General features: G+C 41.5%; 1 protein-coding gene across 2 annotated transcripts in view; it reads right to left on the minus strand.

Annotated features, from left to right (window-relative positions):
- Positions 1 to 15,053, minus strand: part of LOC309553519 (long-chain-fatty-acid--CoA ligase 6-like) — a 351,689-nt gene that overhangs the window by 26,461 nt on the left and 310,175 nt on the right. For both annotated transcript variants that reach the window (XM_082254765.1, XM_082254764.1), the window contains exon 14: positions 3,401 to 3,496. In XM_082254765.1, the coding sequence (XP_082110891.1) occupies positions 3,401 to 3,496 (96 nt within the window). The remainder of the gene's footprint in view (positions 1 to 3,400; positions 3,497 to 15,053) is intronic.

Genomic DNA, 15,053 nt, shown 5'->3' on the forward strand with positions numbered 1-15,053 from the left:
GGAGGCATGTTGGGCAGTGGGAGGAAACTGATGGATGTGTGCATAGGCTTTGATACAGTCCTGGTGATTGGCAGAGGGCAGGTCAGGATACTGTAATAAAAATATACCAAAGGTATATTCCCCGCGCCTGATGGTATATAAATATTAAATAGATATAAAAATGATATAATAATAAGTAGCAGCAGCTATAGAAGAGGTGAGTGAATGTTTACCAATAATAGCCTTGTAGTGAGGCTACCTATAGCGCTTGCTGGTATGTACACAACCTTGGCATGGATGTTTTGTGCAAAAAATAATAATATTTGTGTGTCTGTGGCAAAGAATTTATAAAGCCCTAAATACAATCCATGTGCTTTGTAAAAGGTATGATAATTGTTTCACACCATATAAAACATCTGATTCATTGGCAAGAATAATAGATAGTGATATAAATAATATACATATATTCCATACAATAGTGCAAGTAATAAATAAATATAATTATATAATAATGGAGTATATGTGTATGAGTAAATGTGAAGACAGAGTCCCCATGTCGGGACAGATGCTACTGGAGGAACTGTGAAGCTGGGCTTAGAGCGAGTAAGGAGGGGGATTGAATGACACTGAGAACAGGACTCTGCAGAATTAATGAAGGTTGTTAGTATATTTCTCTGTGAATACCAAGCTTGTAAGGTGAGAGGAGAGGAGGAAACTCACCACCCCATTCATCCCATGATTGGAGAGCCACGAGGAGATTCCCATTAGCCTGGAGGCTATTTAAGCTATACTGGTCTTGATCTGCTATAAGCAGTGCTGTATCTTGGCCTAGGCCAACAAAGCCCAGGCCTAGGGCAGCACTTTGCAGGGGGGCAGCAAAAAAGCTGCACCCCGCACTAAAAAAAACAGCCTTTTCCCGCCTCTCGCATGAAAAGGGTCCCCACCGGCTTGCGCTACATTTTTAGTATAGTGTCAGTCTTACGGGGGGAATTGGGCCAGAGGACAGAGTCCAGGAGGCAAATCAATCTGGAAGCCCCATAAAGCGGTCACACTGCTACCTCCTGGTATGATAATACCGGCCGATGAGGACATTCAGACAGACCGCAGGCCGCTGACCACACTTAATACAACTGGCCCTACGGCCGCCAATGCTAATAAGTGTGGCACTGCATCCAAATGCTCCGCCTACCCTCCTCCACCCCCAGGTATGGCGGGCATCATGTCAAAAATATAATTTCATTTGTTTGAACATCCTTGCCCTTGAGCGAGCATATTGAATTCCATCATATACAATTAGGACTTTTAATTGTATATGATGGCAATAATATTTTGGACCTGCTCACCTCATTTGTGCGATCGCAATATGTCACTGGGTTAGTAAGATTACTCCTATCTTATAGGATATGTGGACTTGTGTTTGATGCCACTGATTATTTCATTTATTTGTATAAAGACTGGATTTCCTAGTCATTATACAAATAAGTGAAATAATCCTATGATTACAGTCAGTGGCAGCAAACAAAAGTCCAAATATTCTAAAAGAAAGAAGTAATCTTACTAATCCAGTGACATAAGGCTGTTTTAATGGGCACTAATAAGGCTTCACTGATGGCCACTGATGAGGTGCACTGATATGCTGCACTAATGGCCACTGATATGCTGCACTGATGGCCATTGATAAATGGGAACTAATGAGGCTGCACTGATAAGGCAGTACTGATGTGCTGCACTGATGGGGACTAATATGTTGCACTGATGGGCACTAATAGGCTAAACTGATGGCCACTGATGAGGAAGCACTGATAAGCTGCACTGATGGGGCTGCACTGATAAGGCAGCACTGATATGCTGCACTGATTGGCAGTAATGAGGCTGCATTGAAGAGCACTGATAAGGCTGCACTTATGGGAACATATGAGGCTGCACTGATGGGCACTGATAGACTGTGGTTGTGGTCTGTGATTTACAGATGACAGGGTGGGTCATAATCAGGAAAGGGTGTGGCCTTTACAGGAAGGGATGGGTCATATTTAAATTAGGGGGTGCCCAAGTTTAGTCAGGCCTAGGGCAGCACAAAACCTAAATACACCACTGGCTATAAGGCATACAAGACCCACTCTATCTGGTAAGTGACCCACCCTTACCTTACCACGGTGGAGAGGAATTAGAGCTGCACTATTGTCACAGAGTGGATTGGAAAATTTCCACATTGAGCACCTGCACTTTTTTTGCGTTGGATGAGCATTATTTGCACAAGAAATCTACTATTTTGAACTTTGTCACTACAGTCACAATATATGGACTTGATCTAGTATTTTTAAGCCACAAGCACTTTATACTCCACTATTATATAATTACATTTATTTATTATTTGCACTATTGTATGGAATATATGTATATTATTTATATCACTATCTATTATTCTTGCCAATGAATCAGATGTTTTATATGGTGTGAAACATTTATCATACTGTTTACAAAGCACAAGGGTTGTATTTAGAGCTTTATACATTCTTTGCCACAGACACACAAATATTATTATTTTTTGCACAAAACATCCCTGCCAAGGTTGTGTACATACCAGCAAGCGCTATAGGTAGCCTCCCTACAAGGCTATTTAATTGCTAAACATTTTTGGATACCGTATAAAAGCCCAAAGCACATGTGCTGCTGGGTCTTTGGCTGGAGAGCAGAGTCCCGGAGGGAGGGGGGTGGCTGCCTCCTCCTCTGTAGAAGTGGCATGCGGTTGCAGGAGGTCGTCCTGAGGACTGAAGGGACGGATGAGAAGAGCTGAACCCAGGTGAGCTGACTGAGGGGGAGACACTGGAGACCCTGGGACCACTGCATCGTGACTACAGGGACTCGTGTCGGGGGGGCCTGACCTGAGGGGGGCCACCCCAAGTGTAGGATAGTCAGTGGATGGGTTTTGGCGGTGGATAGAAAGAGGATGCTAGAGAGAGAGTATCCTGAAGATAATTACAAGCTCACCAAGTCATCTTAGGAAAGAGACTTAATTCCCAAATTCACCTATAGTGGCAGGGTGAATAAACAGCCCGGCTGTGCCTGAAGATAGGTGTCCTCAACCAATTGTGCATAGTTAATTTGGAGTATCCCACTATTCCCTACTCCTATCCCTAATTTAAATAAACCTAAAACAACCAAATACCCCTGGACTGATTTTTGAAAGAAGCCAAGGAAGGAGAACTAAAGAACTGTATGCTGGTAACTCAGGGGGACCCGGAAAGTGTGATTATGGCAGTCCTTATGGGGGGGGGGGGGGAGAGTGCTATACAAGCATCATTTAAACTGTGTCTGGAGGCATGCAGTAACTTAATATCTATGTTAGACAGCAAATTAAAAAAAAACATTTTTAAAAATATATTTATAGGTTAACAAAAGTTATAAAAATAATTTAATGTACCTGACATCCAAGGGCTGCTCGTAGAAATCCTAAAACTGTAGGTGATGCGGGTGCAGCTCCTGTTACAATCATTCTAACACGCCCCCCAAGGCTAGCCTGGACACAAAGAAACAACATAGGTTAAAAAATTATGATTCAAAATCAATGTTGGCATAAGCAATGTTTGGACAGAACTTCCTATGAAAAAAAAAAAAAGTCAATGAAGTTTCAACCACTAGATGATCAAATGTTAGGAAATTATTTTTTTCTGTTTTAAGGCCCTGTTCATACCTTTATGTTTTAGTTTGTGTTTTGTAAGGAAAAAAAAATGTGATATAAGAAGCGATGTTGCTGTATGCTGCACTGCGGTTTGAAAAATAAAACATGTCCATTTTTGTGTGCATGTTCATGTGATGTGCTGCCCAACAGCATGATGAAAATGTGTGTAAACGCGCATGTAAAAAGTGCACTAAAAATGAACAAAAACAGATATGGTGAACCTGGCTTAACTGATTTCCAGTTTAATAAACATAACTTGTGAGGAACAGAAAAAGGAGTGACAAATACTCAAATTTTCACTTGATAAAAGTTATCAAGAATATAAATTGCCAGTCAAAAAGAGTACTACCTGGGTAACGTTTTGTCTTTTAAATTAAAGGAATCTAGATTAAAATCCTATTCAGGAACAGCAAGATCAATGAATCAAGGAATGAATGATCACTGAACAAAAAATGTGTTGTTCACACTATATATGAAATATTTTTTATAGATTTATAGGTGAGAACCAAGAGCATAGTCAGAGCTTCTCTAATGTGAATATAATGTGCTAGTATGTATTTGGCATTTTGTAAAGTAGAGTAAGGGGTGGACAGAGAGGAATTACTCTGACACAGCTGGTCAGCCTGAACATGTATTGCAATACACACAAACTAAAAATCTCTGTTTTAATACAAAAGTTTGCTAGAAGCTTGTAAGTGTGTGTAAAGGGTTGCCACCCTTCCCATATAATTGGGATTATTCCAGATTTAAATGAAGGTGTCTGTATTCATTTTCTATTCAATAGTTTTTATTAAGAATTTTCAAGATAATAGTAAACAAAGTCAACATTCACAGCAACCACAAAGAGGTTGTACAGTAGAAGTGATAAAGCATACATCAATGCACAAACACACAGTACACCCAACTACAAGTGGCACCCAAGGGACAGTCCGCACCCAACCAACGAGGGCACCCAGGCGGCGCCAGAGAAACGGGACCGCAAGCCCAGCCACCCCACTGGGAACAACACTGTGTCCGGACCAGCCCCCGGCCCCACCCCAGGCACCCCCAGGGCACAAACGTCCCCCCAGCGAATCCCCATATGAACATATAAGTTTAGTGGGTGTCATGAGTAATGGTAACGACCGCAATATGGGATCACGTTGCCATGCTCTTTGCCACTGTATACTGAACTGCTTGCAGTGCTGTTGATCATGGAGACATCATCATCCTGTCAAGCTTATGTCAAGGTTCTTTAGCCCCCAAAAAAAAAAATAAAAAAAAAACTTTGGCATGGCCCACTACATGCAGCACTATTAGCTGTAGCTTAGCCCCACTGCCTACTCTACCCATGGCTCCACCCTCCACCCCACCCTCTACCCCACCCTCTGTCCTTTATTTTGCCAGAACCAAGGCAACCCTAGACATATGACAATGGGCAGAAGGTAACATGTGGTCACACCTCTCTAGCACCTTTTATGATATATAAATTTAAGCTATTTGTGTTTCAGCACAGCCATTATCAATTTGAAAACAGTGGACCTTGCCTGTGTAATGGGTATTGAAACACCCACTTGTAGTCTCCATCAGACGTTCGTGTGACAGGTGACAATGTAGGAATACAGCTAGGAGACGGAAACATCATTGTCACCCTATACAGTACATAAAGTGCCTGGGGATCACCAGATAATATTTTACTGAAAGCTGCAGATTTCAAAAGACTGATAACTACTTTTAAAATGATAAGAACCACTTGAGGTCCAACTATTGCTAGGTTTACCTTTAAATAAATAATTTCAGTGTCCAAACAGAAACTGAAAATTCAGGATGCACTTGGCCAAAACCGACGGTTTTTAAAAAATGTAAATTTTATAAACAATTGTATTATATTTAACTTTATGTAATAAAATGAACTTAAATGAATATGCATTTATTGTCAGCCATTATTGGCACCTTTTGAAGCGGTGTTAAAAACCCTGCTTGCATTTTTGTTGCATATTTGGCAAACCGCACCAAAATCGCACCTCCCCATTGAAACACATTGAAAACGCAGCAAGAATGCATCAAAAATGCACCTGTGTTGCATTTTTAGATGCATTTTTTGAGTCACATGATCTATGAAAAACACACCATAAGCAAGGTAAAATAGCATTAAAAACGTGGTAAAATCGCCGCAAAATTGTGCGCGTTTTCAGCAGCCATTATAGCACTTTTTCTTCATTCGGCACAATGCTGAAAACCCTTTTTTTCGGGTGATAATTTTCTGCAGCCATGATTTCGGTGCATCACTGATAATAAATGCACACATTTTTACAGGAACATTTTTCTTTTTTATTATTATTTATTTTTTATACAAATAAGCCTGCAAAGCATTATACAATGATCAGTGGATCGTGGGTCCATTGCCAGGCTCCTGCAAATTCTTACGGTACAGGATTTCAGTTGGAGGAATGTCAAATGTGTAATTTCTGTGAATGACACAGTGTAGATAATTGCCAGCACACCACGGATCTTCAGGTCAAAACTGTTTTTTATTAAAGTATGATCACATCACAAACAAGAGAGTGAATCACATGACTGTGTGCATCAGACTGTAGCATCAGGCTGGGTTCACACTGGTGCGAATTGAATATGGGTTTCACCGCATCCAATTTGCATGTCAGGAGATTGATCCGCAATTAATGGAGCCGGTTTACACAGCTCAGGGACAGCTGCGGAGTGGTTTGCAGAAGGGTCCTGTGTGTCCGTTTCTGGTCAGAATTCAGCCAAAAATTTATTCGGACCGAACTCAGATCTGAAACGGTGAACAGGTACACACCGGACCCCCTGCTGTGAGCAACTCCGCACACAGTGTGAACCCGACCTCAAAATAAGAGAAACCCTCCTAACAGAAACACGTGCATTCACTTTGAGCTTTACCATTCTGTTATTGTACATTACATAAAAGTCGCACTAATGTGATATCATTTTAATCAGCTGACTTTGTTTTTCCGATTTTGTTACTATTTATTCCCAATAAAAACCAAGGTAATAAAAATGTATGTATCCACATTTGCTACCAAATTAAAGCCCTTACTATACACAAAGAAATGATGTATATTTGTGAGGGTAGACTATTTAAACCTTTAAGAAATAATGTGTGGATACAAGACAGCCTGAAATGAAAAATACTCAGGGACTCAAGGGGATTTAGGAAGAAGAAAGCCAGGGGACTTAAGTGGTTAATATGCTAACACGTCAAATCTTCTATGGGATTTCAGTGATTGGGTTTGCATGTACTTCAAGGAATCTGGATTTTCAAAGGAAATGCCAGATGGGAGATTGCTGGGGTTCACAAATTTACGAAACATGTTCTTTTCCGATCTATCAGATTTGTACTTCAGAGGCCTGTCTGATATTGTACACTGCTCAAAGAAATTAAAGGAACACTTTGAAAACACATCAGAGAAAAATATCATGCTGGATATCTATACTGATATGGACTGGGTAATGTGTTAGGAACCAAAGGATGCCACATTGTTGTGAAAATAATCAATAATTGTGAATTCAAAGACACCCCAAAAATCTAATTGAAAAAATGATACAGTGGGCTACTCCATTTTTCTGAAATTTCATTGCAGCAACTCAAAATGGCACTCAGTAGTTTGTATAATCCCCACGTGCTTGTAAGCAAGCCGGACAACGTTGGGGCATGCTCCTTAATGAGATGACCGATGGTGACCTGGGGTATTTCCTCCCAGATCTGGACCAGGGCATCACTGAGCTCCTGAACAAACTGAGGTGCAACCTGGCGGCGTCGGATGGACCGAAACATCATTATGTTCCAGAGGTGTTCTATTGGATTTAAGTCAAGCAGCATGGGGGCCATTCAATTGTATCAATTCCTTCATCCTACAGGAACTGGCTGCATACTCTCCCCACATGAGGCCAGGCATTGTCGTGCATCAGGAGGAACCCAGGACCCACTGCACCAGCATAGGGTTTGACAATGGGTCCAAGGATTTTTTCTCAATACCTAATAGCAGTCAGGGTGCCATTGTCCAGCATGTAGAGGTCTGTGTGTCCCTCCATGGATATGCCCCCCAGACCATCACTGACCCACCACCAAACTGGTCATGCTGAGCGATGTTACAGGCAGGATAATGTTCTACACAGCTTCTCCAGAACCTTTCACGTCTGTCACATGTGCTCAGGGTGAACCTGCTCTCATGTGAAAAGCACCAGGCACTAGTGGCAAATGCCAATCAAGCTCTACAGTGCCATGCAGTGAGAACAGAGCCCACTAGAGGATTTTGGGCCCTCAGGCCACTCTCATGAAGTCTGTTTTTGATTGTTTGGTTAGAGGCATTCACACCAGTGGCCTGCTGAAGGTCATTTTGTAGGGCTCTAGCACTGCTCATCCTGTTCCTCCTTGCACATAGGAGCAGATACCGGTACTGCTGATGGGTTAAAGACCTTCTACGGCCCTGTCCAGCTCTCCTAGAGTAACTGCCTGTCTCCTGGAATCTCCTCCATGCTCTTGAGATTGTGCTGTGAGACACAGAAAACCTTATGTCAATGGCACATATTGATGTGCCATCCTGGAGGAGTTGGACTGCCTATGCAACCTCTATAGGGTCCAGGTATCGCCTCATGCTACCATGAGTGACACTGACCCTAGCCAAATGCAAAACTAGAGAAAAACATTCAGAAAAGATGCCTAGGGGAAAAAAAATCAGTGGCCTCCACCTGTAAAACCACCCCTGTCTTTGAGGTCATCTCATTGTTGCCCATCTAGTGCACCTGTTGTTTATTTCATTAACACCAAAGCATCTGAAACTGATTAACAACCCCTCTGCTACTTAACTGACCAGATCAATATCCCAGGAGTTTAACTAACTTGATGCTAAACTCTGTTAAAAAAAGTGTTCCTTTAGTTCCTTTATTAAAGTGTTATTTTTTTTGAGCAGTGTACAGTATCTCACAAAAATGGGTACACCCCTCAGATTTTTGTAAATATTTTATTATACCTTTTCATGTGACAGTACTGAAGAAATTACACTTTGCTACAATGTAAAGTAGTAAGTGTACAGCTTGTGTAAATTTGCTGTCCCCTCAAAATAACTCAACACACAGCCATTAATAGCGACAAATTTAGCTCATTGGAAAAGTAAATATTGTCATAAGGTACCACATCCCTAATTGAATACAAAGGGTATCGAACATTGGGGCATTGGTTGGGATTTTAAAGGTACCGTTCTAATATAACCAATATGACACAAGAAATAGTGTGTTCACTTATTTAAAAAAAGAAAGAATATATAACTTTATTAAGTGTACATAATCCCACAATGGGATGCACAATCATATATCAACAGACATGGTGACTGACAGAAATTTTTTAAAAAATAACATGTAATAAAAATGTGCCAAAATGGCCAACATCATTATATCAACATGTGGTCACAGCCTTGTTTGCGTGGGTGGACTCTCCAAGAGGCTGCTGCCGGCCCAGATACCCTAGCCGATAGACAAACCTCTAGTGTATCCAACTTCCACTACCCGACATGTTTCGCGGTGTGAACCGCTTCCTCAGGGGTATAAGGAATTAACAGTGACCAACTATAGAGATAACATGAGAAAGAACAGTCATTAACATTATAGTTCAGCGATTCATGCTCAAATATCATATGATTAAATCATTATGAATATCCTTGTATGTCAAGAATGGAGTCTTGGGCCATAGACCCCTCCATCTTCTGACATTTGCACGTCATTTATTCAATCATAAATTGTCTTGAGTACTTACATAGATCACAAGAAGGTATTATTACCACTGACATGCAGGCCGAAGAACATGCGATATTCCTAGGTAATGAGACTGATGTATCGAAGCATCCAAGATGCATGTGCTGGGTGCCGACTATTGTCCCCCAAGCGGGTATGGACGATCACAACTAGCAGTTAGCCATGCCTAAAAAGGTATAGGGTATAGTCTGTACTAGTGAATCAACATAAATAAATAAATCGGATGTAGATGGATTTAATATCTAGGTTAATTTACATTACTATTAGAGATAGACATATGTTTACTTAATGAATAGCTAGTATTTGCCATATATTGTTGTCTTAAGTAGAGTAATTCTATGGTAATCGATGGAAACAAAAGCAACATCTGAATATCTTAATACCCACCAAAATAAAGGCTAGCAGGCAACGCACTGGTCAGACGATGGAGATGGCGAGGTTAGATATATATGAAGCAAAAGGACATCTTTGTATATGAATAAAAGTGTCCCGTTGTCTTTGGGTCTCCCAGGGATCCCCTGGATATCTGTGGAGGTATATATATATTGATATCAGATAATGGAGGCATGTTTGACACAGCCTAACCAATACTCTTCCGTGATAAAAAGCCATACAATTACCCAAAGAATCAAACAACTATAGAGTAGGTAAAAAACGGGGGTACAAGGTCTGTAGCAGCCTGTGTTAATTCCCCTATAAATACAGCGTGGTAAACGCCATTACCTTTCTTAGTGCATGTGTCCAGCCTCCATCGTCTGCGTCATAACCATGCCTTGCCGCTGCTTTTATGAGTGTCGTCAACCCCGTCGTCAGTGTCGGGCGACGCGCGCCGCACTGACGTCACGGGGTCCGATGTACAACCGCGCACCTGCGTCGGTAGACGCGGTGCGCAGCTGTGAGGAGCACGGGCGGTACCGCCCATCATATTCATATACAAAGATGTCCTTTTGCTTCATATATATCTAACCTCGCCATCTCCATCGTCTGACCAGTGCGTTGCCTGCTAGCCTTTATTTTGGTGGGTATTAAGATATTCAGATGTTGCTTTTGTTTCCATTGATTACCATAGAATTACTCTACTTAAGACAACAATATATGGCAAATACTAGCTATTCATTAAGTGAACATATGTCTATCTCTAATAGTAATGTAAATTAATCTAGATATTATATCCATCTACATCCGATTTATTTATGTTGATTCACTAGTACAGACTATACCCTATACCTTTTTAGGCATGGCTAACTGCTAGTTGTGATCGTCCATACTCGCCTGGGGGACAATAGTCGACACCCAGCACATGCATCTTGGATGCTTCGATACATCAGTCTCATTAACTAGGAATATCGCATGTTCTTCGGCCTACATGTCAGTGGTAATAATACCTTCTTGTGATCTATGTAAGTACTCAAGACAATTTATGATTGAATAAATGACGTGCAAATGTCAGAAGATGGAGGGGTCTATGGCCCAAGACTCCATTCTTGACATACACGGATATTCATAATGATTTAATCATATGATATTTGAGCATGAATCGCTGAACTATAATGTTAATGACTGTTCTTTCTCATGTTATCTCTATAGTTGGTCACTGTTAATTCCTTATGCCCCTGAGGAAGCGGTTCACACCGCGAAACATGTCGGGTAGTGGAAGTTGGATACACTAGAGGTTTGTCTATCGGCTAGGGTATCTGGGCCGGCAGCAGCCTCTTGGAGAGTCCACCCACGCAAACAAGGCTGTGACCACATGTTGATATAATGATGTTGGCCATTTTGGCACATCTTTATTACATGTTATTTTTTAAAAAATTTCTGTCAGTCACCATGTCTGTTGATATATGATTGTGCATCCCATTATGTACACTTAATAAAGTTATATATTCTTTCTTTTTTTAAACAAGTGAACACACTATTTCTTGTGTCATATTGGTTATATTAGAACGGTACCTTTAAAATCCCAACCAATGCCCCAATGTTCGATACCCTTTGTACACAGCCATTAATGTCTAAACCACTGGCAACAAAAGTGAGTACACCTCTAAGTGCAAATGTCCAAATTGGGCCTGATCAGCCATTTTACCTCCCTCCTCAATGAGTCATGTGACTCGTTAGTGTTACAAGGTCTCAGGTGTGAATGGGGAGCAGGTGTGTTAAATTTGGTGTTATCGCTCTCAATCTCTCATACTAGTCACTGGAAGTTCAACATGGCACCTCATGGCAAATAACTCTCTGAGGATCTGAAAAAAAGAATTTTTGCTCTATATAAAGATGGCCTAGGGCTATAAGAAGATATCCAAGACCCTGAAACGGTGCTGTAGCACGATGGCTTAGACCATACAGGGGTTTAAAAAGGCAGGTTCCACTCAGAATAGGCCTCGCCATGGTCGATCAAAGAAGTTGAGAGTATGTGCTCCGTGTCATATCCAGAGGTTGTCTTTGGGAAATAGACATATGAGTGCTGCCAGCATTGCTACAGAGGTTGAAGGGGTGGGGGGTCAGCCTGTTGGTGCTGAGACCATACGCCACACACTACATCAGATTGGACTGCATGGCTGTCATCCCAGAAGGAAGCCTCTTCTAAAGATGATGCACAAGAAAGCCTGCAAACAGTTTGCTGAAGACAAGCAGACTAAGGACATGGATTACTGGAACCATGTCCTGTGGTCTGATGGAACCAAGATAAACTTATTTGGGTCAGATGGTGTCAAGCGTGTGTGGCGGCAACCAGGTGAGGAGTACAAAGAAAAGTGTGTCTTGGCTACAATCAAGCATGGTGGTGGGAGTGTCATGGCCTGGGGCTGCATGAGTGCTGCTGGCACTGGGGAGCTACAGTTCATTGAGGGAACCATGAATATCAGCATGTACTGTGACATACTGAAGCAGAGCATGATCGCCTCCCTTCGGAGACTGGGCCGCAGGGCAGTATTCCAACATGATGACCCCAAACACACCTCCAAGACGACCACTGCCTTGCTTAAGAAGCTGAGGGTAAAGGTGATGGACTGACCAAGCATGTCTCCAGACCTAAACCCTATTGAGCATCTGTGAGGCATCCTCAAATAGAAGGTGGAGGAGCGCAAGGTCTCTAACATCCACCAGCTCTGTGATGTCATCATGGAGGGATGGAAGAGAACTCCAGTGGCAACCTGTGAAGCTCTGGTGAACTCCATGCCAAAGAGTAACCCTCTTTGCAGGCAGTGCTGGAAAATAATGGTGGCCACACAAAATATTAACACTTTGGGCCCAATTTGAACATTTTCACTTAGGGGTGTACTCACTTTTGTTGCCAGCAGTTTAGACATTAATGGCTGTGTGTTGAGTTATTTTGAGGGACAGCAAATTTACACTGTTATACAAGCTGTACACTCACTACTTTACATTGTAGCAAAGTGTCATTTCTTCAGTGTTGTCACATAAAAAGATATAATAAAATATTTACAAAAATGTAAGGGGTGTACTCACTTTTGTGAGATACTGTATATAACTCAGTGAGATCTACATGGTATATGTTCACCTTTAGGGCAGTAATGTTATAATACAGGTATACTTAGGTAACTGGAAAACATTTCTCCTCTGAGGCACAGTATGGTCTAAATTTTTCATGGCATATTTCCATTAATAAGCCATCCTCATTTCTAGAGATTGAGACTGGTGATACAGCATAGGTCTTTAATTATTCATTGCATCAATGAGTAATGGAACTGAAGGACAAAATGTGCTGGTAAATGATTTAAAAAAAGACTTAAGCGACAAATTCAAATCTGAAAGTACCAAGACTGACTTTTCATACTCATGTATTGATGCGGTTACAATAAAAATGACCTATTGGAACAATGAGAGCTCCTGTAAGATACATTCACATGGGTGGTTTCATCTGCATGCCTTTATTCTTCCACACAGAACTTGTTGAAAACCACTCAAACCTAACAAAGGAATCATGACTCATATGATGACTGAAATACTACTGGGTGGCACTGGCAATGCAGGACATACCCTTTGACCCTAAAGAACTTGTATAGCCTTAGGATCATATAAGGTTCCATCACTAGCCAATGTACATTGACAAGAAACCGGTGTTAATGCACCCTTACAGGTATTGATGCTATAATTATATCATATATCTAATTTCAATCAATATTAATCATACGTTTTTTTTTTTATTTATTTCTACATTTTGATCATTTTATTGAAAAAGTAAACAATTTCAGTGTTTTAACTTGCACTTCCAGTGTATTGACTTAAAAATATTGAAGCCAGAGACAATAAGTCTTCTAGGAGGACAGCAATGACAGATTACATATTTCTGTTACAATAGGTTTACTTAAAGTGGTTCTAAAGCTAAAATGTTTTTTTACCCTAATGCATTCCCTGCATTAGGTTCTCACTACAACAGACAGCTGCCAGAGCACTTTACCGCTCCTGCAGCTGTCTGTTGCCGACTGCGGTAGAGGGCAGTGTGGTGTGTGATTTAGCGCATCATGCGGCTGTTTTTTTTTGCACAAACTTTATTTAAAGTGTATTCATGGTGCTGTACAGCAGCGCGATATGCTGCACTGCCGTACAGTCCCACGTGATTCAGTGCGGTGCGCTGCGATAAAATGCAGCATGCCTGCATTTATTGCAGCACGCTGCAGAGCAGCTCTAGGCTGCATTGCAGTATGAATGGGATACATACGAAACAATTGATTTGTGTGTCCTTGCTGTGAAAGACCTTTTACAATGCAGTAAAATGTTTGTCACCACACATAGTGTGAATTCAGCCTCAAGGTAAAAAACATTTTAACTCTTCCTGTGCTTTCCTACCTCCTTAAATACTTACCTGAGTCCTCAATCGATTCAGCGCCAGTTCTATATCTTGGCCTAGGCCAACAAGGCCCAGGCCTAGGGTGGCACTTTGCAGGGGGGCAGCAAAATAGCTTCCCTCCCCAAAAAAAAAAAAAAAAAACAGCCTTCTCCCGGCTCCTGCACGAAAAAGGTCCCCACCAGCTTGCGCTACACTTTTAGTATAATGCCAGTCTTATGAGGCGAATTGGGCTGGAGGGCAGGGTCCAGGAGGCAAATCAGCCCCATAAAGCGGTCACACTGCTACCTGTGGGTATGATAATACTGACCTGTGAGGACATTCAGACAGACCGCAGGTCGCCGACCACACATACTACAACTGGCCCGACAGCTGCAAATGCTAATAAGTGTTGCACTGCAGCCTAATGCTCCACCCCTAGGTATGGCAGGCATCGTGTCAATAATATAATTTCATTTCTTTAAACATCCTTGTCCTTGAGCAAGCATATTGCATTGCATCATATACAATTAAGACTTTAATTGTATATGATGGCAATAATATTTTGGACCTGCTCACCTCATATGTGCTATCGCAATATGTCACTGGGTTAGTAAGATTACTCCTATCTTATAAGATATTTGGACTATGCTGCACTGATGGGCACTGACATGCTGCACTAAGGGGCTCTAATAGGCTACACTGATGGGCACTAATATGTTGCTCTGATGGCCATTGATGAGGCAGTAATGATGGGTATTGATAAACTGCACTGATGGGCACTTATGAGGCTGCACTAATAAGGCAGCACTGATATGCTGCACTGATGGGCACTGATGAGGCTGC

Source organism: Pelophylax lessonae (genome assembly GCF_965119305.1).
Source record: "Pelophylax lessonae genome assembly, chromosome: 4".
Lineage (NCBI taxonomy): Eukaryota > Metazoa > Chordata > Amphibia > Anura > Ranidae > Pelophylax > Pelophylax lessonae.